The 15,411-nt window shown below is 39.7% G+C and overlaps 1 protein-coding gene across 2 annotated transcripts; it reads left to right on the top strand.

Moving 5' to 3' along the window:
- The first annotated feature begins 393 nt into the window (after positions 1 to 393).
- On the top strand, positions 394 to 13,827 carry gtf3c3 (general transcription factor IIIC, polypeptide 3). 2 transcript variants are annotated; one of them, XM_077515398.1, is made up of 19 exons: positions 394 to 621; positions 1,471 to 1,543; positions 2,150 to 2,481; positions 2,564 to 2,687; positions 2,759 to 2,950; positions 4,916 to 5,081; positions 6,580 to 6,727; positions 6,800 to 6,965; positions 8,074 to 8,174; positions 8,259 to 8,430; positions 9,696 to 9,898; positions 9,976 to 10,077; positions 10,144 to 10,276; positions 11,622 to 11,847; positions 11,916 to 11,970; positions 12,050 to 12,185; positions 12,258 to 12,382; positions 12,447 to 12,599; positions 13,568 to 13,827. In XM_077515398.1, the coding sequence occupies exons 1-19, from the start codon at positions 529 to 531 to the stop codon at positions 13,688 to 13,690; spliced, it is 2,823 nt and encodes a 940-aa protein (XP_077371524.1). In that variant the 5' UTR covers positions 394 to 528; the 3' UTR covers positions 13,691 to 13,827. The 2 variants fall into 2 exon arrangements, with proteins under 2 accessions (XP_077371524.1, XP_077371526.1); XM_077515400.1 differs by having other exon boundaries at positions 607 to 621; positions 1,471 to 1,533.
- The last annotated feature ends 1,584 nt before the right edge of the window (positions 13,828 to 15,411 follow it).

Here is a 15,411-nt window from a genome sequence, read left to right as displayed (position 1 = left end):
GAGCATTTGTGGGCTATTTTCAAACAGAAGGTGAGGGAGTACAAGTTCTCTAACAAGCTCAGTCAGGTCATCACGGGGGAACGGATGAGGATTATATGTCAAACTCGGAAGTTTTGGTGAACTCCATCATGCCCAAGATGGTATTCACTTCACAACCATATTCGCATTTTTGGTTGACATTTTGTTTGGTGACGTGCCATGACGTTTTTGTAATGACAGTCCGTGCCTTCGCTCAATAAAGATTTGGAAACAAATCAAACAATAGGTTAGCGTGACCACGACGACGATGTTGACATTTACTAACACCAGATGTCGCTGTTACAATTGTGTCGCGTTTGACGGCGTCGACCCGGAAAGTTTACAGTCACGTGACTAAATGCTCCCGGAAGCTAAACTGATGTAAACAAAGTTAAAAGTGCGCTCTAGTATTGTCAATGCAAACGCGAAGGCGTTGGTTGGATTAGGATGATGTTATTGAGAATTTGATTGTTTGGGTTGACTGGTGAATAGTAGCCTAAGCAAAGCAAGATGTCAGGCTTCAGTGCCGAGCTTATCGAATACCTAGAGGGGAGGATTACATTTGAGGAGTTTGACAGGAGGAGAGACGAAAGGAAAGCCAAGGTACGCTTTGCGGCAAGTTATTATACGGTATACCTTACATACTGTTTAGGTCGAATTAATTAGCCCATTTTTGTTCCTTTGCCGGCAGTATAAATAGACTATGTAAACGATTCACCTAGAACTTTGCTTTCTTTACAACAAAATCCACTAAATTAGGTTTTAAAACCTTATTCTTTGGTTCAGGTGCTACAAAATGTGTAAATTTGACCCTTGTCTACTAAAATGATTGTTTAGATTTGTCTGGTGGAAGTAAACATGTCTATTTATCAGACAATGAGATTGAAACAGCCCCCAAGAATTTGTCTATGGGTCTACTACATTTGCATAATGCACAGGCTCCCATACAAACGTGCACCTGTTAACCTGATCAAACACAATACATTTTTTTGAAGCAACTGTGGCTACAGCCAAACTGGCAGGGTTGTTACTTTCTGCACTTGGATTTGACACCTCCGAGCACAAATTATGCTAAAAGTTGGTCGGTTCTGGTCTGTGTGTAAAATTAATGTGGAAACATAAAAGCTGGGCTTATTCATAAAGTATTTTAAATAATAATAATTATAATTATAATAATAACAATAATAATAAAATTCAAATATATTTCATGCGTACTTGGAATTATAAGTACTGTGACAATAGATAAAGGTCGTTTTGTACACATGTAGCGCATTTGAAGTTTACTAAAAGTAACATAATATTTATTCAATAATATAAGAGGAAAATAACTATATTATTTATTGCAAACGTGTAGAAGATACTCAGTCTGTCTTTAGACCGATGTTGGGCATTCATGTGTTAAATTGTTACACAACAGTAACTAGCAATTCATGATTTGTTGTTGCATTTCAGGAGTCAGGAGTACCAGTTCAAAGTGAGGAGGTGGTGCAGCCTTCCACCTCTACACACAACCATGTAAAAACTGGTAAATTGTAGAGCCACAATTTTGTGGATGTTTGTCCTTAAGTTTGCCGTATTATGTCCCTCGTTGATGTATTAGTCATTGACATCAGGCAAATGGGTAGAAGTGTTAACGATTCTCAGAACCCAAGAATAACAGTCAGACGTCATAAACAGTCATAAGTAAAGTTTGCTATGTGGGCTCCCTGTGACAGATGAATATTGTTACAGTGGCCTATGTTGTTGTTGTTTTTTTTCTCTAGTATACTTGTAGTAGATTTGAGAAGTAAAAAAATCATGTTTAAGTACAGTTTAAGCATTTTCTATATGTAAGGGCATTCATTGTTGACGTTAAACATTGCATGTTACAACATAAGTTTGAAATGTTGTTTTTCAACCTCAAGGTTGAAGACATTCTAATCTCTGTGATTGATTATTCGATATTCTTCTCACCACCTGCTCAATGCCAAAAACTAAAAATCCTAATTTCAGAATCATCAACTTCCCCTTTGATGCCCTGATAGGAAGTTTTGTTTGTTTGTGCTCTCTTTCTTGTCTTATTGTATTTGTCTCCGTGTTTGACTTTATAATAGTTGTTTATTTTTTTATTCCACTTTACGCCCCCTCGAAGAAGAAGGAATCAGCCCTGGGGTTCAGCAAGCCTTCGCCTCAATGCTTGGCAACTCCACCAACCAAATATTGTCGGATGAGGATAATGACAGTTTGGGCTACGTTGATGACAAGAATGATGAAGATTTTGTTGTGGAAGAGGATGACTATGAGGAGGAGGAGGAGGAGGTGGATGTGGAGAAAAAGGACAAGTTTACTTTGAAAGTGCAGGATAAGAAGGCAAAGAGGAGACAAAAGATTGAAAGCAAAGACAAGGAAAGTGAGGACATGACAGTAGGAGACGTACTTGCGCTGGAGATGGAGCTAACCCGCGAAAACAAGAAAATGATGAAGGTGAGTTGAGTGGTTGCAAAATTGCACACATTTTTAAAGCTGGAAACTTTCAATGGGAATACTGTTTGGGTCTGCATTCCAGGAACGACGTACCCGCAGTAAACTTCCCCGGGCACTCAGAGGCTTGATGGGCGAGGCGAACATTCGCTACGCCAGAGGAGAGAAAGACGACGCAATTGCCATGTGCATGGAGATCATACGGCAAGGTAGGGACATGTTTTTTGCGTCGGTGCGTTGTCTCTTATGATCCTATCATCGGCTATCCTGTCCTTTCCAGCACCACTGGCCTACGATCCTTTCTCCACGCTGGCCATGATCTACGAGGACGAAGGTGACATGGATAAATCGCTGCAGTTCAGCCTGATCGCCGCCCACCTGAACCCCAGCGACTGCGAGGAGTGGATCCGGCTAGCCGAGATCTCATTGGAGCAGGACAACGTCCGAGAAGCTCTCGTCTGCTACAACAAAGGTCTGCCTGGCAATTTTTTCCACATTCCTGTTATCTCTCTCTGTTCTTAAGCAATGTTTGAATAAGGATAACTTTGCCAGTACATAAATGGTGCGACAGGATTGCAGTAACAGCACAATTCAGTTTATTCAACTCAACTCACTCCCACTCAACTCATTCACTTCCATCCATTTTCACTTGCTCCCTGCGGTTTTACTGGATTTTGACTGATTTTGCAAGTCCCACAGAATATTGTGTTCTATTGCTATAAAAACATGGAACCTACCAAAAGAAAGGTTATAGTCTTTTCTTTCATCAGGAAAAAAAAGTATATTTGTGTCTGTTTCCATTCCTCAGCATTTAGCATTAGAATATTGCAAAGTTTAGTCAATATTAGGGGTGTGAATTGCCTAGTACCTGACGATTCGATTCGTATCACGATTCACAGGTCACGATTCGATTCGATACCGATTAATCCCGATACGAATTTATAAGTCGATTGTTGCGATTTTTTTTCATTCAAATTTAGAAAATACTAATCAGTAAGCTTGTAGAGTGTAAGATTTATATGAAAATGTATTATTTATTTATCTGAAATTTCAGTCTTATAGAGGTTGTAATCTGTTTCATGTTTGAACAGCATTAAAATAAAATATTAAGGCTTAATGTTCCGTTCATATAACATTCTTCCATGCTCAAGGTGTGAATCCTAACCCGAAGTCAGACGTTTTGTTGAATATTTTTCCATTAAAAATGGAAGTTTAAAAATCGATTCACACACACACAAAAAAAAAAAAAAAAAAAAGCCAATGATGATAAGACGTTGAATCGGTAAGACTACCGAATGAACAATTCTGAGCTCTCTTAAAAAAAAAATAAAAAAAAATAAAAAATAAAAAAATCGATTTTTTTTTTTATTGAATCGATTCGAGAATCGCGCGATGTAGTATCGCGATATATCGCCAAATCGATTTTTTTTAACACCCCTAGTCAATATTCACATTCCTGGTGAAAACACTGACAAAAAGAGCTTGTTGCAGCATGGCCCTGGCTGATCTCTTATACTCTGCTGCCACCTTCTGGCCGTTTTTTCTCATAACTTCATGTCATAAACGGCATCAAAGCCTTATGTATGTTATTACATTAAAAATATATATATAAATAGGGCGGCACGATGGTCGAGTGGTTAGCACGTCCGCCTCCCAGTTCTGAGGACTCCGGTTCGAGTCCAGGCTCCGACCTTCCTGGGTGGAGTTTGCATGTTCGCGTGGGTCTTCTCCGGGTACTCCGGTCTCCTCCCACATTCCAAAGACATGCATGGCAGGTTAATTGGGCGCTCCGAATTGTCCCTAGGTGTGCTTGTGCGCGTGGATGGTTGTTCGTCTCTGTGTGCCCTGCGATTGGCTGGCAACCAGTCTAGGGTGTCCCTCGCCTACTGCCCAGAGCCAGCTGAGATAGGCGCCAGCACCCACCGCGACCCTTGTGAGGAATAAGCGGTCAAGAAAATGGATGGATGGATGGATGGATATATATATAAATAATAATAAATATAAATAAATGTTTTTGGGAGTGAGGACTGTGATTGGCTGTGAACCAGTTCAGGGTGTACCCCGCCTACTGCCCGAAGCCAGCTGGGATAGGCTCCAGCACCCTTGCGACCCTTGTGAGGAGCAAGCGGTTAAGAAAATGGATGGATGGAATGGGAGTGAAGGACAAAGTATTAAAAAATATATTTACCCATTTTTGGGTTTGAATGAGTTAATCATTTTTCTCTCATTTATGTTTTTATGATTGTCAGACAAAAACATCACAATTAGATTTCTCTTAATTGCCCAACCCTATTCTGTCATGAGATTCTTCTCATGTAAACGTAAGGTTAGGAAAATTTTAAAACCATAAATAAAATATTAAAATATTGAGAGAAATAGGTAGGAAATACTGGTGGATTTAAATACCGGTTGTGCATTCTTCCAATCCATCCCGCAGCCGTCAAGTACGCTCCCTCCAACGTACGCTACCTGTGGGACCGCTGCAACCTCCTCATGCGTCTGGGGGAGCACAAGCAGTGCATGGATGGCTACCGCCGAATCCTGTCCCTGCTGCCAGAGGAGGAGGCGGAGCACTTCATGCAGCTCTCCAAGGACATGGCCAAGTAGGGAACTCGCCCTGACCCACGAGTGTGCTAATTGATGCTTGTACCAGTTTCCTTTGTGGTACGATACTGCAATACAGTGATCAGTGCTCGGCCTCAAAAATGGTGATCGTGAAAAGCTCAGTACTCCCGTTGACAACAGTAGCCAAAAGAAAAGGGAAAACAGTGTAGAACACAAGTGTCCAGACTACAGCCTGGGGCCCATAATAATGCTTTGGTTTTATATGTAGAAACTATATAAGAAACTATTTACAACTAAAATAGTAAAATATATATGTGTGTTCGTCAGTCCCCCAAATACAATTCCATGCTGGCAATTAAAAAAAACAAACAAACAATAAAAACCGCCCAAATATGGTCATTTTAATATCCTTTACACAAACTGGTCCTATTGATCTGTCATCACGCTGGCTGTCATTTTTACGTATTATTAACCAATTTATATCATTGAAAATGTCTTCACAACAAATCTTAAAAGCGCAATTCAACAATAAGTGTAAATCGATGCCTCTTCTTTGACTGTGTAGGAATCATGCAGCATTATGTTGCATCAAGATTCAAAGTCTGGATCTTTTTAAGACAATCACAAGCAAAAATAGGTTACATATTGTATGCCTGTTTTTTTCAAAACATATCGCGATAATGCTTCAGTGTAGAACAGGGGTGACAAGATCCGGTCCTCAAGGGCCGCAGTCCTGCAGGTTTTGGATATTTCCTTTCTTCAACACAGCTGATTCATGATCAGCTAATCAGCAAGCTCTGCAGAAGCCTGATAACGAGCCTGTTAATTGGAATCAGCTGCACTTCGAGTAGGGAAATCTATAAAAACCTGCAGGACTCCGGCCCTCGAGGACCGCAGTTTGCCACCCCTGGTGTAGAAGTTCTGGTCATCCACGGAAGTAATGTATGTCTGTGCAGGTTAATTTCTGCCAGTTACACTTTTAGTCATCTCATTGTGTTATTATTTTTGAGAAGATGATAGAGAAAATTTGGACAAGTATTAAAGGCTTTTTCTCAGGTTAGGACGTTTGGCATTGGGACAGACTTCGATGTGGGTTTATTCAATGCCAGTTTAATAAATTTGCAATTTGTTTCGCAGATTAAATTTAGGATTGAACAGGATTTTGGAGTGTTGTTGATAGCAATATAATCTAATGTCTAATATAAAATCTAATATAATAAAATAAAAACTATATCTATATATAAATAAAAAATATATATATTTAAAAAAATAAAGAGAGAAAAAAATACAAGATAAATAAATAAATAAATATTTTAAAAATATATTTTAAAAATTAAAGATACAAAATAAAATATAAGATAATCTAATATGTCAAATTGAACGATGCTGTGTTTGACATTTGTTGTATTTTCTGAAAAGTAGAGATTTTAAAGATGTGAGGATTTCACCCAACGGCGACGCCATATTATCCAGAATGAAATTGCAAATGCATGTACTGTACATTTTTCCTGCTTACACACGTCTCCACTTGCTTAGGAGTTATTATGAAAGTGGCGACCTGCCCTCGGCACTCGGTGTAATTGAGGAGGCTCTAGCGCGACACCCCAGCCTAGTTACCGATGACATTATCAACATGGCCGCTGAGCTCTACATCACCAACCACCAATACGACAAGGCTTTGCAGGTATACTTTATGACAACCGCAGCAGATATATTGGTTGTGAATTATGTCATATGTCGTTGTGTCCTCCTTCAGGTTTTGGTCCAATTTGTGGGTGTGGTTCTGGTCCGGGATGGAAGTCATCCAGAGTACCCCGTCAAATGTGAGAATTTGTCAGAGACGACAAGTGAGAATGCGGAGAAGAACAACGATGAGGAGGCACAGCCATTGACTACTGCAGAAATGGCATCAGCGGACAAATGTAAGTCACATGCAAAAGTGAAAAAGTATGATTAAAGGAAACCTCATGGACAGAAAAGCATTGATTGTAGTGCATTTGATCAAAAGTTATATTAACTGAGCCAATCTGGGCCCGGTTGTTCAAAACGCGGTTATAGCTTTAACCATTGGTTAAGTAGATTTAACCGACCGTTAACTTTAACGGCACTGTTATCTTGTTGTTCAGAACTCTGTTAACTTTAACCGGCTGTTAACTTTCTGGTAAAGTTAACACACCTAAGGACTGCCATTAACTTTTTAACAGTGTGGTTAACTACGTGTTCGTGGCTAATGCTGCCTTAATGATGTCCACTGAGCACACAAAAGAGTCGAACGAGGGCTTGACTTTGACATTGGTGATTATTCTGATGAAGAGTTAAGCACACGTTACCTCTTAGCAGTAATAAAATTCGAAGTCTCATGCTGAGTCAAGAGAGAAAGAATAAAAATTTGTTTTTTAAGACAAGTTCTAAAAATGGACAGAAAAAAAATAAAGAAAGATTAATTTAAAATAAATAAATAATGTCACAAAAACTTGTAAATTACTTCAACCATTGACTGATTAATGTTTTCTTCGTCAGCAGAAAACTTTTTCTTTCTTTTTTTTTCCCGGCGAGTCCCTGGGGTCATTTGGGTAGTATCCATTTCTTTCGCCGACCCGGAAGTAAACGTAAAAGTAAAAGAGGAAATGTGGGATATATCGGTGCTAACCAGTGACATAAACGGCACGGTTAACTTTGACGGTGCCGTTAACAAACGGCGTGACTAACCATGTTTTGAACAACGCAAATTTAGCATCCGGTTAGTTAACGGCGGGTTAAGAATTTAACCGCCGGTTAGGGGTTAAACAGTGGTTAAAATAAGCGAGAATTGAACAACCGGGCCCTGATCAACAAGATACCGTCCAAGAATGGGAACTTGATGCCCCATGTTGAAAAGCCCACAAAGAAACACTGAAAACGATCATGCTGAAGCTTCAAGCAACTCAATTAAGATGAAGTGGTTGACATGAGTTCAATCAGTTTGTGCCAATGCCCAAAACGTTCTCAGAGATTAGTGGAACACAAAGATAACAGAGGATGTGTTTTCAGCTCAAATCAAGGATGTTCAGGTTCCAGACAGCATTCCAGTGGACCTGAAGGCCAAGCTGATTATCTGCCTCATCCATATGTGTGTCTCGGCACCCCTGGAGGTAGCAGAGGATTTTACAACCACATCTTTCAGAAAGGGCCGCAGTTTGACGCTTTTCTTCCGGCTTTTACCACCCATGTCCTAGCCTCTCGTGTCCTCACTGATGGAGCAAAGCGCAGAGGAGGTCGGCGACTTATACCTGGACGTGGCGGAGGCATATATGCAGAAGGGAGAGTACCTGTCTGCTCTGCCTTTGCTGTCTGCGCTTGTCATATCTGAGAAATACAACCTGGCCGTCGTCTGGCTTCGGCACGCAGGTAACTCACATAATAAAAACTGAACATTATGACATGTTTAATATTTGCTTTATTTATATAGAATGCCTCTTGCAGAGGTTTTTGGGGCATTTACTACTTTATTTTCTTGTTATATTTTGTTATATTTAAAGTGGAGTTTGGTAGTTAACTCATTCACTTGCAGCCATTTTCACTGAAGCAACCACCTTCGTTCCGGGCTGTTTTACTGGATTTTGACTGATTTAGCAAGTGCCACAGAATATTGTGTTCTATTGCTATAAAAAATATGGAACCTACCAAAAGAAAGATTAGAGGCTCTTCTGTCATCAGGAAAAAAAATATATATATTTCTATCTGTTTCTGTTTTGCAGCAATTAGCATTAGAATATAGCTAAGTTTCATCATTATTCACATTCCTGGTGAAAACCCTGGCAAAAAGACCTTGTTGCAACATGGCCATGGTTGATATCTTATACTCTGCTGCCACCTGCTGGCCATGTTTTGTAATAACTACCATTGCTTTAAGCCACCTCTTCATGTCAGAAGCTGCATCAAAGCCTTCTGTATGTTCTTGCATTAAAAAATACAAAAAACCAAAACAGAAAATGTGTATACACGCTTTGGGGAAGTATTAAAAAACATATTTTCACATATTGGAGTTTGAATGAGTTAAATAATACTAAATGTTGAGATCAATGAATAATTCACCAAATTAAATCCTCGAAGACAGTGGTTCTCAACCACAGTCCTCAAGTACCCCTTCCCAGCCTGTTTTCCATCTCTCCCACAGCTAACCCAGGTGTTTCAAACGATTAGCTAATTAGCAAACTTGCATGAAGCCTGATAACAATCCTCAGGTGTGTTGCTGAAAGAAACATGGAAAACAGGTTGGATAGGGGTATTCGAGGACCAGGGTGAGAAACAGGGACTCCATCAAACCGAAATGTTGGGCTTGATCCCAAAACATTCGTCATCTGGACTACTGTTGGGTTTCCTTATCTCGACCTCCTCCCTGTGTTTTCCACAGTGGCAAGTCAAGGTTGTCTCCACGACAATGAGACAATATGCCTGGTACTGTTGTGGGAGAGGCTGACACGCATCAACATCCACAATAAAGCACACATTCACAATTTGGTTTTTCACCGGCTCGCTGACTGAGCTACTAGCTCAGCATCATCCCCATTGCGGACATCCAAATAATTGTGATTATTATTTTTCTCATAATCGCCCAGCCCTAACATAACGTGCCCACTATAAGCAACTATCTACCTGAAACTCCATTGCAGAGTGTCTGAAGGCACTGGGCGAAATGAAAGCCGCGGCTGAAAGCTTCACAAAGGTGGTGGAGTTGGCGCCGCAGCATCTGGAGGCGCGGCTGTCACTCGCCACCCTGCAGCAACAGCTGGGTCGGCCCGAGTGTGCCCTCAAAGCGCTGGAATCCATGTACGACAACGACACGCTTGCGCACGACTCGTCTGCAGCGCAAAAGGCAAGTGATGTTTTTTTTTTTCTTTTTTTTTTATGATGCTTTAATTAAAAATGGACACTCAATATCAATATCTGCAGGAACTGAAGCTGCTCCTGCATCGGTCCGCGCTACTGAAAACGCAGGGACTCATCCAGGACTACTTGGATGCTGTCATCACGATGATGTCCATGCTGCTCAAGGTTGCACCGTTATTTTCTCTCCTGTGAAAAATGTAGCATGTACAAATGTGTATTTCTGTATCTAAGGTGCCCATGCAGCGTGCCATGGTGTGTGTGCGCTCTGTCATCATATCAGGAGAGACTCACCTGCGCTTGTTGAAGGTTGGGAACATGCTGTCGGACATCGATGACCAGGAAGCAGCCTATTTGGATATCAAATGTAAGTAGTGATCTTTTCGTAAGTGCCGGGTTACCTCCGAGGCCGGAGTACGCGGGATTACAGCTGACAGGAGGTGAAAATGATATAGACCGATGTAGTATTTTTATATGACTAGTAGTCAAGGAGGCCAATAGCCGTTATTTAAAGTTGATCCTCACTTTCAGTAAACAATACAAAATATAGTTTAAACAATACAAATGCCAAGCTTTACTTTGTTGTAACGTGTCAATTAAAGCATGTTTATTGAACAATTTTTCAGGCTTTTCAAAATGTGACTTGAAATCTTAAACTTTCACATTTCTTTGTTTTAATGTTGAACAAAAACAAAAGGTTCCCAGGGTCAGCAGCATCTCTTATAAAGTCAACTGAAAATTTAAATAAATAGTTCCATGAGTTTAAAATGGTTTTAGATTGACCTTTTATCGGCCGTCAAAAAACAAAAACAAAAAAACGATACACCAATGTTCGTCATCCCTGGAAAATGATGTCAAGAAACTTATGTGTATATATATATATATATATATATATATATATATATATATATATATATATATATATATATATATATTAATCAATGTTTGCAAATGACATTCAGATAATGCGTTAATGTCAATCTTCCTGTATTTTGTATTTATTTTATATTACACAAGTAATTTAGTTGATTAATCGTGATTAATCAAAATTAAAAAGTGTGATTAATCAGATTAAAAATTTTAATTGTTTGACAGCACTAATTGAAACACTGTTTCTTTTGAACCAAATAAGATTTTTATTCAATTAGTTATTTTAAAATTAAAAAAAAATGCAAATATATACATTTAAACAACTCAAAATTAATATTAATAATCTTTTATTTTTCTTTATGATTATTATTTCTGCTGAACTAATTTAAATTGAAACAACACTCAATCTCAACAATAAACAAAGAAATGTAAATGAAAATATGTGAAACAAAAAAGTGTGGTGTGGTGAGGCAGTAGCATCTAAATAACTTCTGTATTAGTTCAGTACCTCAGCTTTGAGGAGCTGGAGCATTTTTTTTTTCTGTTGAAAAATATCTGCCATGTGTTGGAGAAGATTCTCTCAGGAGGGACTGACATTGCAATAATGCATCATTATTGGAACTTTAATTGATATCATGGAATATGTTATGCTTGTTTGCGCTTCTTTTTCATTAGTGACTTGACAACAAGCAGAACACTAAGTGCGAAGTTTTACAAGTCAATGTTTATTCATACGGAGCAAATGACCTATTTTGACCCGCAAACGTGAAATCTTAAGGCAATCTTGGAGAAAATCTGCCGACCATATCTGAATGCCTGTCATACTTTGACACCTGCGACAGGTAAAACCAACGTCCTGTCCAAAGAGGACTGGTGGCAGCTGCTTCTGAGCTGCGTGCTGACGCTGTGCGAGGTGAAACGCTACCAAGAGGCGGAGCTCATGGTGGACTCGGCGATGGAGTTCTACTCCTTCTACGAGATCATACCCAGACGGAAGGAGCTGGAGTTCCTCGGCCTCTCAGCCACCATCCTCGGCCGCGACCACCACAAGGCCTACAACTACATCAGGTATGAGAAGTTGATCGGGATCCTCCGTGTGTCATTTTTCTCATTTTTGGTTCCCATTTTCCCAACAGATTGATGCTGATAGAGAACGTAGATCAGCCTCAGCTTTGGAATATATTTAACCAAGTAAACAGACACGTCGCTTTGCATACATCTCCGTATGTTCACACGCACAGCAGGGCACTCACACGTGCGCTCCCTCTAGATGACGTCATCCTCCCACCACCAACGTCACCATCGCTTCTGCCTGCGTCTGCTTTTGAAATATCCCGACAACGAGGCCCTGTGCGTGCTCTGCGGACACAACGCAATGGTGTCGGGCAGCTTTAAACACGCCCTTGGTACCGCACATCACCCGCCGTCGACTCTCATCCAATTGCACGCATGTGACCGTGGTCTCGTTGTGTCCCCAGCCCAGTACGCGCAGGCCTTCCAGTCTCAGCCTGATGACCCGCTCGTCAACTTGTATGTGGGCCTCACCTTTCTCCACATGGCATCCCAGAAATATGTGTTAAAGAGGCACCCACTGGTTGTGCAGGTGTGTTGTGTTTGGGCGCACATCTGCTTTTGAGGAATTGTCTTCCAATGTTTGTTTTTTTTAGGGCTTCACTTTCCTGCGGCGGTATGTGGAACTGCGCGGGGAGTGTCAGGAGAGCATGTATAACATGGGCAGAGCGGCCCATCAGATGGGACTGACACATTTAGCCATCCATTACTACCAGAAGACTCTGCAACTGCCTATACAGAAACTAGAGGTATGTTCTCCATTTCATTTCATACTTGGTGGCATTTAAAAAAAAAAAAAAAAAAAAAAAAAAAAAGTAAGTTATCTTTAGTAATTTTGTTCTGCGCGCTGGGAGTTATTGTGGTTAATGAAAATTAACAAAATTACTCAAATTAGGGATGGATGATATGGCCAAAAAAAAAAAGTAATGCAGGATAATTACAATTGTAAATTATTTTAATCTAATAAACCCAACAAATGTTTATTTAATAATTCAAAAATAATTTCTGTGCAAAATGTTCAGACAACAATAATATTGTTTGCTGATTCTAAATCAGTTTTAACATAACCTTCATATTCATAATTTGTGCTTAATTGCCACAATTTAGTTGGTAGCTATTGTAAAGAACTAAATTACAACGCATGACATCTGGATGTCACAGAACATAAGAGCAGCTTTTAATAATCCAGAAGACAAAATTCAACCTCACGATTTAGCACATTTTCACCGATTCGATTTTCAAAATGATGAACGATTAAGCGAATTAGTTTCATTTATTGCACAGCCATAACTAAAATTGAAAAAAAAAATCTTTTTAATGAAATAAAATTGAGAGTTTAAAAAAAACAAAACAATAAGACTACCTTTTACATTTATACAATGTAATTAGAAATAAATATCCTTCATTTTTATCCTTTTCCAATTCATTTCATAAATGACTTTTGTAAATGTATTTCAATATTACTGTACATCCATACATAAAAAAACCCCATCATATTAAAATTTAAATATTATACGAAATCAAGGCATTTCCGAAAAATAACAACTTACAAACATGCTCAAAAAACGTAATTCATATCAGAATGACATAAAACTCAATAGAGTGAAAAATCCCAAACTGTTGTAACCGTTGTGGGAGCACACAGTAGCGCCTTAAACGGGCTTCCTCTCCAATGCATCCTCACAAGAACTCTCCTCAACCCACACTTGACCAACAGGGTATCGCTGATGACCAAGTGGATCTGAGGAAGGAGGCCGCCTTCAATCTCTCCCTCATCTACCAGGCCAGTGGCAACATTGAGATGGCCCACCAGCTCATCACCGCGCACTGCGTCATTTGATGACGGGCCACGCCAATTATGAAATATCACACCTGCATCATGATGATGATCTTGTAGAATTTTTTGTTTTTTTACTTGCAAACATTTTAAGTTTAAATGTTTAATATATTTAATAAAAGACGTGAGTTTGTCATTCATTCATTCATGTTCTATACCGCATATCCTTATCTTATATTCTCTATTATCGTGACAAAAAGATGGATGGCCGAACTTTCTGTTGTTGCAAGGATTAAGGCGCTGGGGATTACTTGCCAAATCCCTGCGTCTCAGCTATCCCATTCCCAACCTTCTGCTTGCTTCGTCTTTCCTACCCGGGTCACTGCACTGCATCTGGCCCCTGGGTGGTGCGGAGGGTGCTTTTTTTTATTTATTTTTTTATTATTATTATACACTCACAAAAATACACATACAAATTACTGAAAATATCGATTTAAAGTGTGTACTCCGTAGAGTTCTTGTGAAGAATCTAATTGGATCGTCAGTTTGATGTAATTAAGTGTACGGCGTTTGACAAGGCGAGGTAAGGTAGGACTCAGACGCAGGAGTAAGGTAGGCCACCAAGGTAACAGGTTTATTTCCGGCCAACAGCTGTCTCCTCTCAAACTGAGAGGAGAACGGGGAGTCTAAAAAGTGGAGAACTAAAAGCCCTCCACTAGGGAGGAAAAAAACAGGCAAAAGGTACTGGAGACAACGAAAAGCTCTCCGCTAGGGAGGAAAAAGGGCACAAGGCAAAAGGGGTAACTGAAGGCGCTCCACTGGGGAGGAAAAAGCACAAAAACAAGGCAAAAAGACAAGGCAACGTGAACAAGGTCATGAGGACTGTGGGACGCTTCCATGCACTGAACTGTGACACTTCGGCACTGAGGGGAGAATGCAGCTGGCTTTTATTGTGAGTCTTGATTGGTGGCAGGTGTTAGTAATCATGGGCGGGACCGGTAATTATGGAGCGGCAGGAAGGGAAAGTGACCTGGGGTGAGAGGAGAGTTAGGATTTTCAAAATAACACGGGAAACATGGACACAAAAATAAAAGCCTGGACCGTCACGCCGGTGGCGGCGTGACAGCGTGATTCCAGAATTGGGGGACATTTTCTGTCTCACCGTAACACTTGAAATATTACATGCATAAAATGCAGAAGCATGCATTTATTGTGTAAATTACACTTGTCCAGAGACTAAATGTGACTGCAGCTGTATAAATAGAGATTCTAAATATTATTTAACATACTATAAACCTCAAACTCCTGAAAATGGATCGACTCTAATTTACAAGTACAAAATGTTAGTAGCATCTCGGATGAAAACTCCAGGTTTGATTTGTAATTCCAGGAATGAATAATTTAGCATTGAAACAAAATTTTAATTGTGAAGGAATTTTTTTCTGCAATATTTTTGAAACATGTTTGTCAGGCACCTGAGTGTCTGTAGCAGTGTAAACACAATATATATGATATGACAGCATTTCTCATTAGAAGTGCACCACTGTTGGTTGATCTTGACTAATCAAATTATTTCAGTAACTATTCTTCTTGGAAACCAACAAATTTTTTATTTATTTTTTTCTTATATGTTGATGCTACTTTTTACAACATCATAATCACAGGAGCAGACATATGACATAGCTATATGACCCCCTGGCCCTCTTCCAAACAATAACAGATTGGGGCTTTTCATCACTAATCACATACAGTTATGCAGCCCGAATCGCCGTCTGAACACGTGA

This window comes from Festucalex cinctus, chromosome 2 (assembly GCF_051991245.1).
Source record: "Festucalex cinctus isolate MCC-2025b chromosome 2, RoL_Fcin_1.0, whole genome shotgun sequence".
In the NCBI taxonomy this organism is placed as follows: domain Eukaryota; kingdom Metazoa; phylum Chordata; class Actinopteri; order Syngnathiformes; family Syngnathidae; genus Festucalex; species Festucalex cinctus.
This window is presented reverse-complemented; position numbering and strand designations above follow the sequence as displayed.